This window comes from Ranitomeya variabilis, chromosome 2, assembly GCF_051348905.1.
Source record: "Ranitomeya variabilis isolate aRanVar5 chromosome 2, aRanVar5.hap1, whole genome shotgun sequence".
In the NCBI taxonomy this organism is placed as follows: domain Eukaryota; kingdom Metazoa; phylum Chordata; class Amphibia; order Anura; family Dendrobatidae; genus Ranitomeya; species Ranitomeya variabilis.
Genome location: NC_135233.1, coordinates 1,116,349,342 through 1,116,363,571, shown reverse-complemented (window position 1 = coordinate 1,116,363,571; position 14,230 = coordinate 1,116,349,342). Strand labels below are relative to the sequence as shown.

At 45.0% G+C, this 14,230-nt stretch overlaps 1 protein-coding gene across 3 annotated transcripts in view; it reads left to right on the top strand.

The window, feature by feature from the left end:
• LOC143808882 (uncharacterized) overlaps positions 1–14,230 on the top strand; it is a 459,352-nt gene that overhangs the window by 434,344 nt on the left and 10,778 nt on the right. For all 3 annotated transcript variants that reach the window (XM_077292048.1, XM_077292049.1, XM_077292050.1), the window contains 2 exons: positions 13,920–13,996; positions 14,109–14,217. In XM_077292048.1, coding sequence (XP_077148163.1) covers positions 13,920–13,996; positions 14,109–14,217 — 186 coding nt within the window. The remainder of the gene's footprint in view (positions 1–13,919; positions 13,997–14,108; positions 14,218–14,230) is intronic.

Below are 14,230 nucleotides of genomic sequence, written 5' to 3'. Positions count from 1 at the left end.
ACACCGTGTTAAGGATTTCCAAAATCTTATAAGGACCGATGAAGCGAGGCTTGAATTTAGGAGAGGAGACCTTCATAGGAACATACCGAGAAGACAGCCATACCAAATCCCCAACACGAAGTCGGGGACCCACACCGCGACGGCGGTTGGCAAAGCGCTGAGCCTTCTCCTGTGACAACTTCAAATTGTCCACCACATGGTTCCAAATCTGCTGCAACCTATCCACCACAGAATCCACCCCAGGACAGTCAGAAGGCTCCACCTGACCCGAGGAAAAACGAGGATGAAAACCAGAATTGCAGAAAAAAGGCGAAACCAAAGTAGCAGAACTAGCCCGATTATTAAGGGCAAACTCGGCCAATGGCAAAAAAGTCACCCAATCATCCTGATCAGCAGAAACAAAACATCTTAAATAAATTTCCAAGGTCTGATTAGTTCGCTCGGTTTGGCCATTCGTCTGAGGATGGAAGGCCAACGAAAAAGACAAATCAATGCCCATCTTAGCACAAAAGATCCGCCAAAATCTGGACACAAACTGGGATCCTCTGTCAGACACAATATTTTCAGGGATGCCATGCAAGCGAACCACATTCTGAAAAAATAGAGGAACCAAATCGGAGGAGGAAGGCAACTTAGGCAAGGGCACCAAATGGACCATTTTGGAAAAACGATCACACACCACCCAGATGACAGACATCCTCTGAGAGACTGGAAGATCCAAAATAAAATCCATGGAAATGTGCGTCCAAGGCCTCTTCGGGACAGGCAAAGGCAAAAGCAAACCGCTGGCACGAGAACAACAAGGCTTAGCCAGAGCACAAATCCCACAGGACTGCACAAAGGAACGCACATACTGCGACAAGGAAGGCCACCAGAAGGACCTAGCCACCAAATCTCTGGTACCAAAAATCCCAGGATGGCCTGCCAACACCGAAGAATGAATGTCGCCACTCCTCAAATGTCCACTTCATAGCCAACAACTCCCGATTACCAACATCATAATTCCACTCGGCAGGCGAAAACTTTCTTGAAAAGAAAGCACAAGGCTTCATCACAGAGCAATCAGAGCTTCTCTGTGACAAAACAGCCCCTGCTCCAATCTCAGAAGCATCAACCTCGACCTGAAAAGGAAGAGAGACATCAGGCTGACACAAAACTGGAGCCGAAGAAAACCGGCGCTTCAGCTCCCGAAAGGCTTCCACGGCCGCAGGAGACCAATTAGTCACATCAGAACCCTTCTTGGTCAAATCCGTCAAAGGTTTAACCACGCCAGAAAAATTAGCAATGAAGCGACGGTAAAAATTAGCAAAACCCAAGAACTTCTGAAGACTCTTAACAGATGTAGGCTGAGTCCAGTCATGAATAGCCTGGACCTTGACTGGGTCCATCTCAATAGTAGAAGGAGAAAAAATAAAACCCAAAAAGGAAACCTTCTGTACTCTGAAGAGACATTTTGAGCCCTTCACAAATAAGGCATTAGCACGCAGGACCTGAAATACCATCCTGACCTGCTTCACATGGGACTCCCAGTCCTCAGAAAAGACCAAAATGTCATCCAAATACACAATCATAAATTTATCCAGATATTCTCGGAAGATGTCATGCATGATGGACTGGAACACAGAAGGAGCATTAGAGAGTCCAAAAGGCATCACCAAGTACTCAAAATGGCCTTCGGGCGTATTAAATGCTGTTTTCCATTCATCCCCCTGCTTAATACGCACAAGGTTATACGCACCACGAAGATCTATCTTGGTGAACCAACTGGACCCCTTAATCCGAGCAAACAGATCAGATAATAATGGCAAAGGATACTGAAATTTGACCGTGATTTTATTTAGAAGACGATAATCTATACAAGGTCTCAGAGAACCATCCTTCTTGGCCACAAAAAAGAATCCTGCACCAAGAGGGGAGGAGGACGGGCGAATATGTCCCTTCTCTAAAGACTCCTTTATATAACTCCGCATCGCGGCATGTTCTTGTACAGACAAATTAAAAAGTTGTCCCTTAGGGAACTTACTACCAGGAATCAAATTTATAGCACAATCACAATCCCTGTGAGGAGGCAGGGCACTGGATCTAGGCTCATCAAATACATCCTGGTAGTCCAACAAAAACTCAGGGACCTCAGAAGGAGTGGAAGAAGCAATTGACACCAAAGGAGCATCGCCATGAATCCCCTGGCAACCCCAACTTGAAACAGACATAGCTTTCCAATCCAGAACTGGATTATGAGCCTGCAGCCATGGCAGACCCAAAACGACAACATCATGCAAATTATGCAGCACAAGAAAGCGAATCACCTCCTGATGTACAGGAGTCATGCACATGGTCACTTGAGTCCAATACTGAGGCTTATTCTCAGCCAATGGTGTAGCATCAATTCCCCTCAGTGGAATAGGGAATTCCAAAGGCTCCAGGACCAAACCACAGCGCCTGGCAAACGACAAATCCATCAGGTTCAGGGCAGCACCTGAATCCACAAAAGCCATAACCGAATAGGAAGACAAAGAACAAATTAAAGTAACAGACAAAATGAATTTAGGCTGTATAGTACCAACGGTGACAGATTTAGCAATTTTTTTTACGTGCTTAGAGCATGCTGAGATAACATGAGTTGAATCACCACAGTAAAAGCACAACCCATTTTGACGTCTATGATTTTGCCGCTCAATTCTGGTCAGAATTCGGTCACATTGCATAGACTCAGGTCTCTGTTCAGAAAACACCGCCAGATGGTGCGCAGATTTGCGCTCCCGCAAACGCCGATCAATCTGAATGGCCAAAGCCATTGAGTCATTCAGACTTGCAGGCGTGGGTAACCCCACCATAACATTCTTAATGGCTTCAGAAAACCCTTCTCTGAAATTTGCAGCCAGGGCACACTCATTCCATTGAGTAAGCACCGACCATTTCCGAAATTTTTGACAATACACCTCAGCTTCATCCTGGCCCTGAGAGAGAGCCAGCAAGGCCTTTTCTGCCTGGTTCTCAAGATTAGGTTCCACATAAAGCAATCCAAGCGCCAGAAAAAACGCATCCACATTCAGAAATGCAGGATCTCCTGGCGCCAGGGAGAAAGCCCAATCTTGAGGATCGCCACGTAACAGGGAGATAACAATTCTAACTTGCTGAGCGGAATCACCAGAGGAACGAGGTCTCAAAGAAAGAAATAATTTACAATTATTCTTAAAATTCAGAAACCTAGATCTATCTCCAGAAAACAACTCAGGAATAGGTACTTTTGGCTCAGACATAGGACTGTGAACAACAAAATCCTGAATGCTTTGCACCCTTGCAGCAAGATGATCCACACTAGAAGTCAGACTCTGAATATCCATGTCTGCAGCTGAACTCAAAACCACCCAGAGATTAAGGGGATGAGAGAAGCTGGACAGACTGCAGCAAAGGGAGAGGAAAAAAAAAAAAAATTGTTCTCAGGACTTCTCTTATCCCACTTCTGCGATGCATTAAACACTTTTTGGCCTGCTGTACTGTTATGATCCTTAGTGGCTGAGGATCACAAAATAGACTAGCTAAGTTACTGAACATAGAACAAGCTCTAGGGAGGTGGTAACTGGACTGACCGCAACCTGATCCTACCAAACACACTAAAGGTAGCCGGTGAACGTGCCTAAATTCCTGGACGTCTCGACGCAGCCTGAGAAACTTGCTACCCCTATAGAGAAAGTAAGACCTTACTTGCCTCAGAGAAATGACCCCAAAGATATAGGAAGCCCCCAACAAATAATAACAGTGAGGTAAGGGGAAAATACATAACGTAGAAATGAAAACAGATTCAGCAAATGAGGCCCACTAATACTAGATAGCAGAAGACAGATAGGGAGCTGTGCGGTCAGTAAAAAACCCTATACAAAATATCCACGCTGAGAATTCAAGAACCCCCACACCAACTAACGGTGTGAGGTGTTGAGGGAGGATTTAAATTGATCCTTCACGGTTAACCCAGTGATTTCCAAATTAATATACAAGGTGTTGCCGGCAACTGAAAATGACCAGACGGAGACGTGTGTCTCTGTATGGGGGATCGAGCTGATCTCTGGCCCCCGTTTATTTTGCATATGAGTTTTCATTGTCACAGAAATTATACTTCAACCAATCAGCATAAGAACACGCTCACAGTTCTTAACCTATAAGAATGCAGGAAAAACTTAACCCATGAGGATACAGGAAAAATGGAAACTACAGATATGGTCATGTCTTTTTGGCACAGTATGTGTTTTTCTAACAGATGCCTCAGTCTTGTATAGTGATACACCAACGAATCTCTTATCTGGCTCGAGACAGAAGACTCAAGGTCTTTATACCAATTATAAACAATACCAGGCTTGTGAACAACAAGATAAAGTTACTTCATGGCAGCTGTAACCTTTTACCTAATTAAATAACAGAATTTATCTTTAAGCAACAAGAAAATGGAGTCAAAAACACAAAATGGAGAATCTAGCACAAAATGGAGAACCTTTCATAATTTGTTCCTTCACATTCCCCCCTAGATAAATTTTGTTAATTAATGTCCAGCATCAGAGATACTATCCCAAGCTCTAAGCTCGAGCGGTACTGGTCTTCACATGACTGGTGCCATGTTACCAGCCATTTTAAATACAGTTTCATTAATATCTACAAGCGAGGGAAAAATCTTATTATTTCACAGTCTAAGATATAGCAGTACAAAAAGTATATAAGAAAATATATTTTCACCTTGACAATCTTCCCTAAACACTAAGTTTTTTTCCTTAAAGAAAGATCCTTCGAGATCTGTCCATGTGATGGGAAAAGGGGAGGTGGATTTCTTCATCCAGACACCACAGAAACTCTCCCCTAGCGAGAGGCCTCCAGGCAGCTGAACCCTTCACTAACCTCACATGGAGTTCTCCCACTGTCCCTAAACTAAATCTCTTAGCATCATCTGAGAATGGGGGGTTCTGTCTACTCTCTTGAGGGGGACATACTTAGGGATCTCCCCTGGATCAGTACCATCGTACTCTCGTGGGTCTACTTCTTGATTGAGGAAGGTGCCAGTCGGAGTTGCTTTCACTAACTACCTAGGCCTGCCCAGGTGCACTTATACATCTATCATATTGTCTTTGTCTGTAAAATGGGAAAGGTTGGATCTCAGGGTCAGCCAATTGTTTTTGCGTAGCTAGCTAGTCAGAGGGCCTCCAGGGATAATACTCCTGTATCTGTCTTGCCCTACCTGATGTGGTTGGTTCTCTGGTGGTGGGGGCGACATGACATGCTGGTCTACAGCTCCTTCCCAAAAGGATTACTGTCAGCCTACTCCCAAAAGTTAATGTCTCCAGTATCCACCAACCACAATCCTGTGTCAGCTTATGTCACTGCATGTGATCTTGTCTGGACAGGATTCAGTGTAATTCTCTTAGGTCGGGTTGCAGCACGGGTCATACAAGTGTTAGGGCCCAAATCCTCAACTATACCCTGGAAGGCATCACAGCTATAATTGACAAATCTTTATTCACTGTAATATATATATTTGATCCATTCAACATTTTTTATTAATCTGCACCTGTGGGATTATAGAAGCAATGCCGGCATAAATCTGGTTCTGGGCTTTAAACTGGTCAGGCACCCCCCTTGGCACTCCAATGGCATCAATATATACTAGTGGATCTTCTTCATAACTCATGTGGAGCTGATCAAAACTTCTCCTCTTTCTGGTAAGTTCATCAGGTATCTTTGGATCCCAAAAATAAAATCTTGAACTGCATAACTAGTTTAACAAGGGTGCATTGGCCTATCCAGGCATTAGGCAACCTAGGACGGAGCTTACCGTCTCCACATAACCAATAAATGTCGTACATATATTCTGTATGTTTAATTAGCAAATCAGTATCTAGAGAACTGTTCTCCTTACAGAAACCTGTCTCGAAGATCCCTACTGGTGTACCTGTGGTGTCGTGGGAATTATAGCAGGTGTAATTGTCAGCTAATACGGTTACTCCTCCTGGAACCTTTAGTTTGGGTTTCTCATGAATTAGTAGGACATAATCTGGACAATCAGTGGACTTCAGACCTTTCAAACGATTCATGACACAGGCAGTGGTGTTGTCATCAGGGAAAAGCAATGCGTGCGTGTATAGATGTGTATTCGCAGCAGCACAAGCAATACATCCTACAGAGATATTCTGGACTCTTACATTGTATCTCACCCATTCTAACCATAGATTTTTTCCTTGGGGCTGTTTGTGTTTCTATGGAGAAAACCTCTTGCCAACTGAGACCTGGAATGGGGATCAATTCATTGACTACATTTTGCAAACGCTCACCTGGGCCTAAATTCCCATGGTATCCACTACTAAATACATAATTATAATGCCTTCCCAGTACAAATGTCTGCAGGTCAGCAGATTGGGGGCTTTCAAGATTTAGGAGGAGGGGGTGACAACTTTTACCCAATTTACAGCCCCTAAGTGGTTGCAGAAGGGCTGTTAGATGCATTCTCTCACGGAGACTCCTACCCGTTCTATCCTTAGGGAACGTGGCTTCACTAGATTTATATCCCCAATCATCTCCCGTATTCCAGGCAGCATCTGACCGATAATAATAGTTATTGTTGTCATTTCTGGTAACACACATATAAAACTGGATGATTCCCTCTACCACCCGTTCAGTCTCGAGGCATTTGACTACATCACAGAAATCAAATCGCCAGATATTCGCCGGGGCTGTCAGGTTTACCCAGAGAATAGTGGGGCCAGAATTCTTATTTACAATAGGGGCCGAAGAGGTAGGGGCGAGGATGGCCCTCAGTTCCAGGATCAAAAACAACAGTCTCTTTTACAGTGTGAGGCGTGGATCCAGGTGCTCCTTCCTTCCAGCTTTACTGCAGTGGGGGTGACCAAGATCACCGTGTGGGGTCCTTCAAATCTCGGCTGGAGACAATCTCTGCGCACAAACTTTTTCACATACACCAGGTCTCCTGGCACAAAGGGATGGTGTCCAGGAACCTTGTCTGGGTCTGGAAAAGAACTGAAAACGGTTAAATGCACTTTGGCAAGGTGTCCATGTAAGGCCTGCACATAGCTAGTCAAGTCCTGGTACTTGAGCTGCAACTGTTGTGGAAAGAAACATTCAAGATTGGGGCTCCTGCCAAACAGAATCTCATACGGTGACAGTCCTGTCTTCCTGTTTGGGGTATATCTTACTGAAAACAAAACTAGAGGAAGGCATTCTGTCCGTAGTTTACCAGTCTCTGCCATTGCCTTCTGGATTTTAAGCTTAAAAGTTCCATTTAGTCTCTCCACTGTTCCACTACTCTGTGGATGGAGTATGCAATGCTTGACTTACCCCCAGTGCTGCCATTACCTCTGACATGATCTCTCCAGTAAAATGGGAACCCTGATCGCTTTCAATGACTTCAGGAATTCCATACCTGCATATGATCTCAGCCATCAGTTTCTTCGCCGTTGTCTTAGCCGTAGCTTTGGCAACTGGGTAGGCTTCTGGCCAACCTGAAAATAAATCAATGCAGACCAACACATACTCATACGTCCCTACCCTGGGTAACTGAATATAATCATTCTGCAGTCACTGGAATTGGTTAAAGGGCCGGGAAGTGTGTTTGGATGGGGTTTTCACTGTCCTACCCTGATTATGTGTGGCACATATCATGCAGCTCTGTACCTGCCTTTCTGCGCAGGTGGAAAACCCGGGGGTAATCCATTGTTTCTGTAGGGTGTCACACATGGCCGTCTTCGAGTGGTGCACATTCCCGTGCAGAACCTGTGCCATCATTGGGTACAGTACCTGTGGTAGGCAGACCTTTTCACCCCTCCCCCATAGCCCAGTGACGGTATCAGAGCAAGCCCCTATCTTTTGCCACCTATTTTTCTCCTCCTTACTTGCCTGTTCTTGTAACCGGGCTAAGATGTCTTTCAACACAAGTGGAGATGGTGGGGTGTCTAGGTGATGTGCTTGAGAGGCTACAGGAGTGCTTGCTGCTTTCTTCGCAGCCTGGTCTGCCAGTGCGTTACCCTTTTGTCCGTCCATCAGTGCCTTTAGTATGTGCCTTTACCTTTATGATGCCTGTTTGGGTGGGAATCTGTAGTGCATTCATAAGTTGCTGGACTGCCTCAGCATGTTTAAAGGGGTGGCCATTTGCTGTCAGGAAAGCCCTGGCTCTCCAGATAGGCCCATAACCGTGTATAATGCCAAAAGCATACCTGGAATCAGTGTAGATATTTACAGTCTTAGCTTCTGCTAGTTTGCACGCTCTGCTTCTTGTGCAGACATATGAGCTGGCATTGACTCTGCCTTGATTACCTCATGTTCTGAGACCACAGCATATCTGGTACAGTAGCGTCCTTGGTCATCTTGGTGACGGGATCCATCTACAAAAAGCTCAAAATCAGCATTAGAATAGGCACACTAGAGACCAGCCGTTTCAAGAAACATCAATTCTAGACATTCATGTGATTTGAAAACCTAATCTTGTTCCTCTGGATCCATTCTAGAAAGAAAGAGTGTCCTCGCTCATGTCACCTACTCCTCCCCCCTTTGGATCCATAGGAACTAGGAGAAGAGTAGCGGGGTTCAGGACAGTGCACCTTTTCAAAGTCACATTAGTAGGCATGAGAATAGCACACCGAAGTCGCAGCTGTCTGGTCATGGACATGTGGCTAGATTATACTTGGTTAGGGATACTATATACATCGTGTGGGGTATGGACCATCAGTGGGTAATTTGATTGAGTCCATGAGGGTTTTAACAGCTTCAGCATTCTTCACTGGAGTCCCGGCGGTGGTAATAAACCCTCGATTGGCCCATAGGGCTCCTAAATCATGAGCAATACCAAATGCATACTGTGAGTCCGTGTATATATTAGCCCGCCTGTCTTTGGCCAGAACACATGCAGTAGGCAGAGCCTGAAGTTCTACTTCTTGTGCTGACAGTGAGGGAGGGAGTGCAGCTCCGTGCACTACAGTATCTTCCGTAGTAACAGCGTATCTGGTGTGGAATCTGCCAAATCATCAGCATATCTTGAACCGTCTTTCAGGGCATTGTAGAAAGGTTGCATTATACGGGATGCGTCCGGTATCCACTGACAACAATAAGTACATAGTCCAAGAAAACGCTGGAGTTCAGTCTCATCTTTTGGTAAAGGAAGGGAGCTGACGGCTATTTTTCTTTCTTTTGTGAGGTGTCTGGCACCCTGAAGGAGACAGTGACCCAAAAATATCACTTGACCAAGGCAGAACCGAAATTTCGAGGCCGAAACCCGACAGTTCAGATCTGCCAGATACTTGAGAAAACTAACAGTGGCAACAATGGTTTCCTGCTCTGTCCGTTCACACAACAAAAGATCATCCACATACTGAAGCAGCTTGACATAGGGGTGTTCTAACTGCCAGGGTAAAAGACACTCTCCCATATTTTTTGCAAACTGATTGGGACTTCTTTTTTTTGGGGCCCCCTGTGGCATAACTGTCCGCGTCAATTGTCATCCCTGATAAGTGAATGCAAACAGAAACTGGCAATCTGGGTGTAATGGAATGCTGAAGAAGACATTGGCAAGGTCAATAACTGTGAACCAAGCAGCATCCTGAGATATCTGGGACAAAAGAGTATGTGGATTAGGCACCGGAGTTTCTGGAACAGTAACTGCATTAACTGCCCGTAGACCTTGTACCAGCCGGTACACAGGGGGTTGGTCGGGTGGAGTCTTTTTCTTAATGGGAAACAAGGGCGTGTTCCATGGGGAAACACAGGGTATCAGGACACCATTATCGAGTAACGTTTGTATTTGCCCCTTGAGGCACTGCTCCTGATCATGTTTCAAAGGGTACTGATGGACTTTGGGAAAAGGGGCACCAGGTTTGAGAAACACTTTTACTGGTTCTACAGGCATTATTGGGGGAGAATCTGGGTCTATCAGGACCATCATAACTGTGGGAAGGGCATGTAGGATACAGATCTCATTATATTCATCTGCATAGGGGTTATGTAACGTAAGGACCATCTGACCATCATCTTGGAATTGTATTCTGGAGCGGAACTGTGATAATAAATCTGCCCCCAGTATATATTGGTGCTTTGGGATTGAGGGGCACAGAGCTTACAGTCGGGAGAAGAGGCTTGATTTCCTGGGGAGGGACCTTATCATCAAGCAGGGAGACCCCCTGTTCCAGATCATCATTTTTAATTGTTTGTCTTTCTGACACATTATTCTCAAACGCTTTCTCAATACCTTCCTGCACCAAAAAACATCCAGACTTTATCATAGGAGTAGACAGCTTTCATTTTTCAACGTAGCAAAAAACAATCAGAATTCATTTTCTCTGTTGATCCTCAATTTGCTATATATCAACCACTCAACTTGCTTTTACCAATCACTTACAAATTTCCTTCTAAAACTAGACACTAGATTTCACTTTTAAATTCCAGATTATAATATTTCTTTATACTTAAAAACAATGTTGTCGCTTTAAACAAAACACAAAATTATCAGCGCGTAATCTACACCAAGAAAACACAGAGACTCAAGAGCGCAGCTACGAGCGCGCGCCCCCTCCCTTTTCAGAAACAGATAAGAAAAAAATCCTCAGCACAAAAGAAAGCCATAACGCAGCTGTTCAACTCCCCCCGCCCATCGGATATTCCAAAGACAAACACAAACGAAATACAGTAGTTCTTAGACTTAATTAATTTCTACAAAATCTTCATCTCACAATTCACATACCAGAACACCTTAGAAAAACCTATAATTGAGAATATTTTCCCCATTTTTGGGCTAACAATATCAGATTCATAATACAACTTCAAAGACTTCTTTTCCTTCCACAAAAACGGATTCTCCTTTAGAGCTAAATATCCTTCTTAGTTGTGCATAATACCGACGGCCTTACGGTTTTATTCCACTGGGTCTCTCTCTGTCCCCCGCTGGGACAACCCAAAAACGCGGTACTCAGTGAAAGGAGGAGGGCGTCTTAGACTTAACCCTCCGGACACCCCTGGAAATACATAAATATATGATTCCTGAGTTACGCATCCTACCCAATCTTCGATCACCTCACCGCGCCTGATTCTAACAGTGATCAGGAATTCAGGATATTTTGACTATAAAGAGAATTACATCACTGGTCAATCCAGGGTGTCCGTCCCTTATGAGGTACGGTTCGAGCACTGGGCTTCCAACGGAACTACACCTCTATATGATTCCACCCAAAAATCATCCCACCTCCGGGGACAAACCTCAGATCCTCTTTGCAGCAACAAACACAGGAAAACCACACCAAACGGTCAGTCTGGACAGTATAACTGCCAACTTACCGTGGTTGTGGGGGATGATCAGTCCCAATTTTACAGTGCCTGTGTCCGGTCCGAGGATCCTTTGTCTTGTTGTCCTCCGGGGGGGCAGAGGCGTTCCTGCTTAGAGCCCCACGTTCAAGGGCGCCAACTGTTGAGGGAGGATTTAAATTGATCCTTCACGGTTAACCCAGTGATTTCCAAATTAATATACAAGGTGTTGCCGGCAACTGAAAATGACCAGACGGAGACGTGTGTCTCTGTATGGGGGATCGAGCTGATCTCTGGCCCCCGTTTATTTTGCACATGAGTTTTCATTGTCACAGAAATTATATTTCAACCAATCAGCATAAGAACACGCTCACAGTTCTTAACCTATAAGAATGCAGGAAAAACTTAACCCATGAGGATACAGGAAAAATGGAAACTACAGATATGGTCATGTCTTTTTGGCACAGTATGTGTTTTTCTAACAGATGCCTCAGTCTTGTATAGTGATACACCAACGAATTTCTTATCTGGCTCGAGACAGAAGACTCAAGGTCTTTATACCAATTATAAACAATACCAGGCTTGTGAACAACAAGATAAAGTTACTTCATGGCAGCTGTAACCTTTTACCTAATTAAATAACAGAATTTATCTTTAAGCAACAAGAAAATGGAGTCAAAAACACAAAATGGAGAATCTAGCACAAAATGGAGAACCTTTCATAATTTGTTCCTTCACAAGGGGAGAAACTCAGCCCCCTAGAGCTACCAGCAAGCAAGGAAATCACATATTAGCAAGCTGGACAAGGACAAATAAATAACCAAGAAACATATTGAACACTGATGAGCAAAAAATAACCAAACAGAAACTTAGCTTCTCTTGGCGAGACTGATAACGAAAGGATTCAGGAGAGATCAAAATAGCACTGAATACATCGACAGCAGGCAACCACTGAAAGTCCAGGTGAGCTAAATAGGAAACCAGCTAACAGATAACGAGACAGCTGAACCAGCCTCAGACCTGCAGAATGACACAAAGAGCCACCAGAGGGAGCCCAAAGACAGCACTCACACAGTACCACTTGTGACCACAAGAGGGAGCCCAAAAACAGAGTTCACAACAGAATGCCACCTTTGCTTGGTCCAACGGGAAGTAGTGAGGAAGAAGTTCAAAATGTAGCCGGTAATGATTGATGAACCCTCAGCAGAGCTTCGGATCACCATCAAAGCGTGGTGGAGCTGTGAGTCGAGGACCTGGATCTCGAACTAAGCAAACTGTCTGAGAAGTCTCCGGAAAAGTCTTGGCTATTTCTACATGTGGGAATTCTGGCGGTAAGTTTAAGGTCTCCAACTTGTTGGTTAAGGACGGCAACTGTATGAACAGTTTTTCCTGCACGTCATTCTGATGGCAGAGCTCCTGGTACATGGTCACGTGGTCTGAACAGGCAGGATCCGGGGTCCAGCGGGATCCATGGCCTGAGCAAACTGTCACGGACGTGGTTTGTGGAACCATTGTGCCATGGACCGTGGAAGGCCTGGAGTGGCGTGACAAAGTGAGCACCTGACTATTCACTAGAGCCTCTCTTAGTGAGGTTACAATAGGCTCCCAATGAACGCCAGGTGCCACTCCAGGCAGCCTCTGGACCCAGAGGACAGACTGGATGGAGCAGCAGACAGAGTTCGCACCAGAGTGCAGCAGTCAGGTATGCGACCTTACACAACATAGACTGACAGACAAGATGGTTGCTCAGGCACCTCCCCAGTGGCAAGGAAGCAATATATACATAATGTCCCACAGCTACTGGCTGGGGATGAAATATCAAATGTATGCGTTAACCCTTTAAGAGGGCAGGAGTGCACAAGCGTGTGCACTAAGACCATGGCTAGAGGACTGGCTGGAAGCATGCCGAGCATGGGGAAGGGAAGAATTGACCGCAGCATGGGGAAGGGAAGAATTGACTGCAGCATGGGGAAGGGAAGAACTGACCACGGCACGGGTGAGTGAAGTGACATGCCAGAGATCCTGCCTGTCAGAACAGAACTCCAGCGTGGTGTTAACACACTGACACACCTAAACCCTTTACTGCAGGTTTTTAACTGGAATCTGTGGCTATGGGCCACCTGGAAAACCTGGCCAGGAAGGAAATGGTTTGCCCCACTACCATCCTGTTGTCCATTTAAAAAATAAAAGCTCAGCAGGTTTTCTTAAATCTGCCCTGGACAAATAGCTTGTCCAAGACATATACTCACTTTACTTCCACAGCTACGCCTGTGACTGCAATGCACTCCCATGGCCTCAATACACCTCCGTGCACATACTGGTGGGAACACACAGTGACCCTCACATGTCATGTTGAACTTTAGGCCTTTTAGAGATAATTTCATCTTTTGGGTTACTTAATTTTTCACAATAACAGGGGTGCCCAGACTTTTACATGCCACTGTACGCCCCTATGACTAAAAATGAGCATTAAAGGCATCTCAGGCTTCAGCTTCTGCATGAGGTCATAGATGAAGAAGAGGAGACTGTTTTTATGGCCGATCAGCAATGTAAGGAGGGGGACAATCATGTCCGTTAGAGGGTCACCTAGATACTGCTCCTATCATCCCATGTAACAATCATTCGTCTGTTTCCTACAGATGTTCTCAGTGTAAGAAATCCTCCGGAGAGATGTCCGTCTCCTCTGTATTCCCAGGACTGTCCGGAGATTCACCAGGTAGATGAAGCTGCTCCTTCACCACAGCTATATGGGGCTGCGGTCATAGATTTGGGGTCTTCTGGTGATGTATCTGCTGTATTGTACTGAGCTGTTATATATGTGATATCAGGGCGGAGATCTGACTGGTATTAAAGTGGAGGATGAAGAAGAACAGATGATGGGCGATCAGCCGTGTGTGAGCGATGTGAAGGAGGAGAGTCCAGGAGAAGATACCACAGGTATGTAATAATG